This window comes from Channa argus, chromosome 10 (genome assembly GCF_033026475.1).
Source record: "Channa argus isolate prfri chromosome 10, Channa argus male v1.0, whole genome shotgun sequence".
Taxonomy (NCBI): Eukaryota; Metazoa; Chordata; class Actinopteri; order Anabantiformes; family Channidae; genus Channa; species Channa argus.
In genome coordinates this window covers 17601353-17610141 of record NC_090206.1, presented here as the reverse complement: position 1 = coordinate 17610141, position 8789 = coordinate 17601353, and the positions used below count along the sequence as shown (strand labels likewise).

Here is an 8789-nt window from a genome sequence, read left to right as displayed (position 1 = left end):
ATCATTCTCATGGGGAAATGCCTATTATGTTGACAGGCTATAAAACACTAAGTTTCCAAGAAGCCTGTTTCAGTAACACAACACCTTACAGGAAGAAGGGTAAAATTGCTTACGCTAAAAAAATTTAAACAACTTTTCCTTATAGTTCATAAAAGTTTTGTACACTGTAACAAATTCACATGTATTTCAACAAACCTATTTACAAAGCATTATAACGGACAAAGCCTTTAAAGGCATAATAAATTCTAAAAGCTTAATAAATGATCAGTTCAATAGAAAAAAATTAATCACTGAATTTATCATTTCTCATTTTTCACATTTCTGCTGTTAAACTGATTTTCTCCTTATTGTCCTGTGTGACAAACTAAACCTTTTTAAAGAGTTACTTAAACTCACAAGGCTTCTGTAAAAGGCTTCTTCTTTATAATCTTCAAGTACCAGGGCAGAAAGATTAAAGCTGAATATATTGTGATTGAACAGCTGAGCCACAACTCATTACATCACTGGAAGCTGTAAAAATCAGCTCCTGAGTAGTGGTGAAACAACACGTCGTGCTTTGCTATCAGTGGACAGCACAGTATGTCTAAACACACCCAGCTCAGGTTGACTAATAGTTTTATCATCAATTGTCTTCAGTTAATCCATGTTGAACTGCTGTCCTAAAAACAAAATGCTGTTTCCCCACTCAGAAATTTTCCTTGTTAAAGTAAAACTTCGTCTTCCGAGGATCAACGTCCGAGTATTTGGCACAGTTCTTCTCCAAGACTTTAGCTAGAGCTTCAGGACCGCACAAGAAAGTTCCCACCACAGAGCTGAGCACAAAACACGATAAATTAGATTTAAATGAACAGATTAAAAGGTGCATAACAGATATTTTAATCAAGTATTGTAATGAAGGGAAATTCGGAGCTTTTTGCACTTGAGTATATTCTCAAATTCGTCTAAAATTTTTTTTGCTTAGTAGATTAGTAAACCATTAACTTTATTAACCATTCAATAAATATGTTGTCAGAATTTAATCTTACGTGGGGTTCTCTTGGCGGACTTGTTCAAACTCTCTTTCCCAGATGGGTCTGCCATAGTGCGTTTTTTGTTTTAGCCCAGTGACCACATCTATTTCCTTGTCAAAGTGAACCATCACATGAGTAGCCTGTGACAAAATGTCAGAAAAAAATGAAATATTACAGTTGAGTTTAGGTCACAAAGGACTTGTGATGTGTGAGATGATAGATTAACACGCTCACATGGCTTTGATCCCACCCAGTCAGATAGAGTTTGTAGGTGAGGAAATCCCCCATGCCTCTCTCCTCCATCTCCTTCTCCAGCACCTGCAGGAGGTCGGCGAACCACTCAAAGGCGTGGGTTTCTCGGCACAGCCAATAGAAGTATATCTATAACCAGGAAGCAGATGCAGGAATGTTGAACAATAAGGCATTCACAAAGAGTTGGCCGTGCTTCTGATGACTCTTCCTCTAACACGGGGCGTGTGTGTGAAAACACACAACGCCTGCTATTTAAGAGACAATAAGAGATCCTGTCAATCACTGGAATGTGTCAAGGTGATGAAATGGATACAGCTTTAAATAGTGAAAACAGACTGATCAGTCAGGTGTTTGGCTTGCTACCTTTCTGGTGCGCAGCTTTGGGTTTGACTCTTTAAACTTGTACCAGATGGACTTGAGGATGGAGGCGAAAGGAGTGACTCCAATGCCAGCGCCAATCAGCATGCTGACCTCATAGTCAAATACGTCCTCACTGGCTGTGCCAAACGGTCCATCTACACCCATTCTGAAAAACCATAATACACAGTAAGTGACCAGGGCAAATAAACTACATGTACAAAAGGTCAAATTGTGACCTGGAAACGTTAAGCAGAAACTAAATTTTCAAGAAAACACATCTATTTAAACAATACATTGACAGCATAGGAGAGAAAAATTGGATGGGTCAGCACATAAGCCAAACCAGCCAAGCTAGGCTGAGTTTAACGATAGTAAATAAGAATCAACTTTTTGTAATTTCATGACAGCTTTTCTAAAAGAAATTTGGATGCACGTTGCAATGTTTTTTAATTTTTTTTCAAACTGAAGTTTGTGCAGAATTCGCGGAGATTCATTGAAATATTGTTGCATGTTTTTATTTTGACCCAGATATTGTTATGATGGACCACAGCCACAGAATTATGAGCCCTGCAAACTTAAGTGATGTAAACTTTCACGCAGGTTGGAAACAATATACCTTGTAGTACATTCTCCTCTGTAAATACATGTAAGCCATGTCAGTTGGACGTCAGTTGCTTATGTAGTGTTTATTTTTTCAGAGACCAAAGCATCATATCACAGCATACAATTCATAAATATGCAGGCATAACACATGCTAAAATTACATACAAAGCAATAACATAAGATGCAACAACCTCACCGCAAGGTATGTTTATTGGCTCCCTGAAAACCTTTACCTTATCATATGTTTGATCTCTGACAGCTACACTTCCAACTGAGCAGCTCCGGCTGCTGGTGCAGATCATTTAAAATAAGCAAACCTTCCAGAACAGCTACTGAACAGACCTGGTGGTAAAAATTTGTTGTTGTTGTTTTTTTAGCTTATTGTTAAAAATAGCCTTTTTCACATTAAACCTCCATTTTTGTCCAAAAACTAAAAACACATCAGCCAGACACTCACATGCTTCACTGGATAACTAGTTTCTTCATTTCCAAGCATGTGGTGGAAACATTTTTAACAAATATTGCCTCATATGTTTAAAATTGGCATTTTCTCAGACCGTGCTGGGACAGCTGTGCATGGTCTCTGGAGTTATGGCAATTCACATCATTTTGAACAGGATTTAAGTTGAGAATAAAGAAATTACATTCAGTGGAGTGGTGGAGGTTTCTGGTAAAGACAAACAAGCTAATCCAGGCTGCAGGCTGAGAACTAAACATGAGTGGAAATAATTTAATGCAATTATTAATTGACCAAAGTCATGGCTGATTTTTTGGCATTCTCCGCATTGAATTTTTAACATAACTAACATTACAGTTATAATACACAGGGTCAGTGGTTTTATCCCCAGTGGTTTTATCCCCAGTCCAGTTTATGTGGGTCTTTTTTTATACAAGTTATTCTCAGTGATTGAAGCAAAATGTGTGACATTGGTATTAATTATATTCTTAATTTAAGTTGTCCCATGTTTATATCTAAGTGGACTGCTGTGTTATGTAGGAGTTAATGCAGTGTGAGGAAAGGCCAAAAGGAACAAGCAGGATAAAATGCTCACATGATATGAGTCACAATGAACCCTCATCACTCCTACCAATGAGTAAGACAACAGGAAGTGTACTTTGGTTTAGAAGTACTTACTTGGGTCCCTGTGCTCCCTCAGGTAGCTGCTGCATTATGTGGATGAGTTTATCAGTCCAGTCCCCTGCAGAGCGGATGTGGACGCTAAAGAAATCCTCCTCGGGAGCAGAGGTCATGGTGAACGGGTGCCACTCCAAATGAGAGATGGCGGGGCAGTTGAGAAACACGTACTGCCCCACCTCCATTTTGAAACCACTCTTCACCAGCTGCAGCTCCAGCACTTTGGATGGATGCATCACGATCTTAGTGTGAAACAAACAGTTTGAATAACTTTAATGCTGCAACGGCAACTCAGAAGCCAGAAGATGAATCATGAGTCAAACGTACCTTCCTGTATCTGACTGCCTGCATGTAACGAATGAAACGCAGCAGACGCTCACAAATATACAGAACCATTGGACCAATCACCCACATCCAGGTCTGAAATTATATGAGTTTAAGTCAGAGACAACATATCAGCATCAGTTAAGTAATTAAAATTAGAAAAAGACGAACCTGTGGGAAGCCTCCTGCAAACTGAGGGTCGGGACAGTCTGGAATCTGTCCCCACTCATCACTGCGGTCTTTACAGACAGTGACCATGTGTGGTGGATTTGTTGACTGTTGACTCCGTACTATGCGTCTGCAGTTAAGACATACAGGTAAAACAAGCCTGGCAGTAACAACATTTTATCAAAATGAACACAGACTGGGCTCCTACCCGGCTCCGTGAAAGACGAGACCGGCGAAGAAGATGATGAACAGATGATGCGTGTACCAGAAGACTTCAAAGTAGCTACGTCTGATGACCTCCATGGAGGACGTGACCATGAGGATGAGGGCAAGGGTGATGACGACCCCTGTGAGTCCGGCGATGGAGGTGAAGGCAAAGTAGATTGGAATGTACTGCGGATTCTGGGACACAAGAAGAAGAGATGCACAATGAGGACGAATGAGCTGTTGTTTACACGACCACAGGGAGGAAGTGTACTCTTTGCTGTATTTTTATCGGTTTTTGATTGAAAGACATGTTTATATGTACAGTACAGGCCTTCGAGCTCCCCACAGGAGGACTACTTGGTGTCTCTGAGTTTTTCTCGAGTACAAATTTATGCTCATCTCTTTAATCTATAACATCTTCCATAATATCATAATAATGTTTTTCTATCAGTTGATATTTGTAATTATGGAGTCATTATTCTGTACTCAAAGCTGCTGACAAACCCTTCAGACCGTTTTTGGCAGGTTTCTCCTCTTCATGTTGGTGACATTTGTGTTTGCTGTGGTGGAACAAGTTTGACACGTTTCTACACTTCCAACTTACAAACCAGAGATGTTTTATTCACCAGCATTTGTTGCTGAACCCATTCAAGTGACAAAGAAAGCTCCTTTTTCTCAATAAACTCCTCCTCAAACTCTTCCAGGGTGTGAGCGTGGTGGATAATGCACAATACTTTGCTTTATATCAAAATACCTGCAAAGTTAACCATTTTTCATTCATATTGCTTGACATTTATGGGAATAAAATAATTTTTATTGTTGTCACATTTCAGAACAATAATTTACACACGGTGAGATCCTTTACACTAGAAACTGATCGGTTGCCTCAAGCTCCTATGAGCCAACTGTGTGTTGAATATTATAGTTATTTAGTTAGTTTAATTAGTTATTAACTTCAAACCAAATGTGCCAGTCTAAGTTATTTAGATATGTAAAATATTTATTTCAATCCAATTTTTAAGTAGTGGTCCCTTAGATTACTCCTTTTTCCTTTCTTTCTGCTTTCTAGTTCAATTCCACTATATAATTTATTGGGGAAAACCAAATTTTTACTCAAACTTTTAATAGTAGGAGCGATAAATAGGACTATTTCCATGTGAAGTTATTTAAGCTTGATGAGCCAATATACATGTAATTAACCAGCTTAATCTTTCACTGACCTGCAAACAAACAAAACAAGGCAAAAGCAAGAATTTCCCCAGAAGCTGCTTTGGTCTATTTTAACATAGATCAAGGTCTTTCTGCTTGTTCCTTCAGGGGTCGCCACAGCGGATTGTGTTCCCACGTTGATTTGGCATGTGTTTTTACATCGGATGGCCTTCCTGCCACAACCAGACTCAAGACTCCAGGCTCAAGACTGGCACCAAGGTTGCCCGTGGTGGTTGGGCAGGGCCACACCTGGTGGGGTGCCTTCTGCATCCCAGCCCAATGCTCTACCACTGATCCTACAGGCCTCACTTTGCTCAATATGAACAATTTCACTGATGTTAGCTGATGACTTACCATGTCTTTTATGCGGATTGGGTTCAGAAAGGTGGTGTTTACTGCATCCCCTAGCTTGGACAGATCGAGGCTGAGTTCATCATAAACTCCTTGTCTGCTGTTGTTTAACCACTCCACGTTTAACAAATGGGCGATTGTATGCACAGCTGTCAGAGAACAGAGAGGAGACGTGTTACTGCCGCTTTTGCTTCTACGTGTTCATTCATAGTCAGATCTGCTTTTGTCTGAGAAAAAAGTTGATACTTGAGACTTTTTTATAACAGTTTGACAGATGTTTGGGTGAGATTGTGTTTCAGCTTTTTTTTTTAATGAAACAGGAGGGTATCAAACATTTGTTTTTAAAAAATAGATTTACAACGTTTTAGGTCACTATTTTAGGTTTCTTCTTATCATTTTTAGGAAATATGGAGAAAACGCTCCTCATTTAATTTGAGCTTTGTTTGCCTCCAATTCCTCTTAGTTAAACTTAACCATGAACCTTTAAAATAATTTGATCCGTGTGTGTGTGTGTGTGTTTGTGTGTGTGTGTGTGTGTGTGTGTGTGTGTGTGTGTGTCTTTCTGTGTGGTGAGTAAGGTGAGAAGACAAAAACATGGTCACATTTTATGCCATTTGAGAAGAAGAGAAAAACAATAAGTTCTGATATAAAGTTACAATCTTTTTCATTCGTATCAACCTCTGTTTTATTACACCACCAGGATGAACTGAACACTTGTCTTAACTATTCGGTGTCATTCTGTAAATAAGCTGAACATCTATTATAAGTTACAGGTCAAATTTACAGAGTGTAGAAAGTAGTAAAACACAACTTTGCATTTTGCACAAAGAGCAGAAAGCATTTATTTTTAATAAATACACTCTCTCCACTCCCTTTTTATCTTCATGGCACTAGAAAAACAAGCTCCTAAATGAGAAACAACACAAACCTAAAATCGCAATAACCAAATCTAAACAATGTTCATTTCTTTGGTTATATAACTAATCCAGTTCCAGTTACTGTCATCATGAAAAAATAAAGATTGTTGTCAGAATGTTCTCGTAACAGCAATACACCCAAACTGTTTGTGCATTCAAGAAAACATTAGAAATGAAAGAAAAAAGCATGGTTCGGCTCACCTGTCATCAGCGCTATCATGTATGCCACCAGCTTGTGAAAAGTCAAATTTTTGTCCAGTTGTTTCCTCATTGTTCTGCTGCAACACTGGAAAGACAAAGACAGAAGGAAGTGAACAGATCAACATCCAAAGTACATCTTTCGAGATCAGAAACCTTCCTAATATCCTTCTAAAGTATGAACATAAAACACCTCTTTGTCTGAGCAAAATAGCAAAATATTGCTCAAAAAGCCATTTTACAGTGTCACCATCGAATTTCATTACAATAACTGTCAAATCTTTGGTTATTTTATGTTTAGCTTCATTTATATAACATTTTTATAAGCAGAGATGTAGACAAAACAGACAAGAAACAAACAAACAAACAAAAAACGTTTCTTTTTTTGTTATACTGAGACTGTGGTAATTTTATAACTCTTGTCATTTTGTGTGTTTGTGATCATCCGATGTCTGCTTTTAAAAAAATCAATCAGTTCATTGTTGAACGTTTTGTGTCATTTTTTTGTATGTTATGTGTCAGTTTTCATCATTTGTGAGTTGCTTGCATCTTTGTGGGTCATTTATTTAATTGAGTCCTTTCAAATAATAAATATGAACAGTTACTAGGTTTCTGGGATTTTTCTTCCTCATCATGTAGGTAACTGCCTAAAATGTCTATAGGTGTGACTGTGAATGCTTGTCTGTCTGTATGTCTTGCTGTGTTGGCCCTGAAATAGACTCGTGACCTGTCCAGGCTTTACCCCGCTATTGACACAGTAACACCTGGGACTGGCTCTAAAAATGTTTTTAATATTTTTGAAATTTCGAGGCTCTAGCCTATGAATTAGCAACATTCTTTCTCTCCCTATGTTAAATTATTCACTAGACTCTCCCAAATAAAAGCAAAAGTCTATAAAAACAACAACAGAAAAATCAAAAGTGCATGTGAAATGACGTTTGGACTTGAATGCACCTCGCCGTTATGTTTCTTCTGATTGGTATTCTTACCACGAAGGAGCCTCGGATCAGAGAGAGCAGGTTCCTGCACACTGGGAGAAGGATCAGCATGCAGTTGAAGTTGAGCACAGCTGCAGGAGCTCTGGCCCAGGCCAAGGCAGACTGAAGTAAAACACACACATTTTTTTTCTTATATGACTTTAAGAAAAGCAATGGAGGCATCTTAATAGTACTTTTGTTGAGTATTTACTTTTTATGCTTCAGTTATATTTAATAATGCTGTACTTCTGATAAGATCTATGAGTTGTGAGCAGATCAATCTAAGAGGGTTTCCCACATGATTTCATTTAAATAAAGACGTACGGTGTTTTAATATTAGAACACACAATACTTACAGATTTTTTTAGCCTCCGTATGATTATTAGTGATAAGCAGATCTTGGACTTACACTTCTGTATTTTTAGGTTTGCATTACTCTATTAGTAGTTTCCACGCAAAGCAAAGACCAGAGTATGAAGAACACATATCTGATATGTATTACTTGCAGAGGTGTAAAAAGTTCCTGTACTCACCCCTAAAAGATGACGCGTGTAGAAGAACTGATCCCCGGTGTTGTAGAAGATGTAAAACCAGACGAAAAGAAAGATGTTGATACCCATCCACACCACCTGCAAACACAGCCCCAATAACGATCCCATTAAGAAACAAACGACTTTCACTGTAAACACAGGTTTTATTAACATTATTATTATGGAAAAGACACAAGTTTCTGCGCAAAAATTGTTTTTTTTTTCGCCATTTTGCGCATAAAATCTGTGCGTAAACGCTCACTCGTCTGTTATTGCTGTTCACTATTCGAAAATAAAATTAAAAATATATATATATTCAGTTAAGGAATGTGAAGTACTCACCAATATGAAGGCTGAAAGTCCATTGTTGACAATCCAGTTACCCATGTTAACCGCTTGATCTCACCTCGAGCTTCACTGCATCTTCACTCTGGCTGCACTTTGGATTTTATACCTTCGAGGCAGGACTCCTCCCTCATCTACAGAGAAACGGGCGATGAGACACTAATAAAACAAAAGCTGCAGAGTGAAATTGCATTGTTGGAAAT

At 38.3% G+C, this 8789-nt stretch overlaps 1 protein-coding gene across 2 annotated transcripts; it reads right to left on the bottom strand.

The window, feature by feature from the left end:
* Positions 1–344: 344 nt before the first annotated feature.
* nox1 (NADPH oxidase 1) lies at positions 345–8733 on the bottom strand. 2 transcript variants are annotated; one of them, XM_067519241.1, is made up of 13 exons: positions 8584–8732; positions 8245–8340; positions 7724–7834; positions 6738–6822; positions 5623–5768; positions 4061–4254; positions 3856–3982; positions 3688–3780; positions 3361–3602; positions 1626–1788; positions 1245–1391; positions 1026–1150; positions 345–812 (listed from the first exon to the last, which is right to left on the bottom strand). In XM_067519241.1, exons 1-13 carry the CDS (start codon positions 8626–8628, stop codon positions 686–688), a joined length of 1701 nt encoding a protein of 566 aa, XP_067375342.1. In that variant the 5' UTR covers positions 8629–8732; the 3' UTR covers positions 345–685. The 2 variants fall into 2 exon arrangements, with proteins under 2 accessions (XP_067375342.1, XP_067375343.1); XM_067519242.1 differs by lacking the exons at positions 345–812; positions 1026–1150 and having other exon boundaries at positions 1372–1510; positions 8584–8733.
* Positions 8734–8789: the final 56 nt, after the last annotated feature.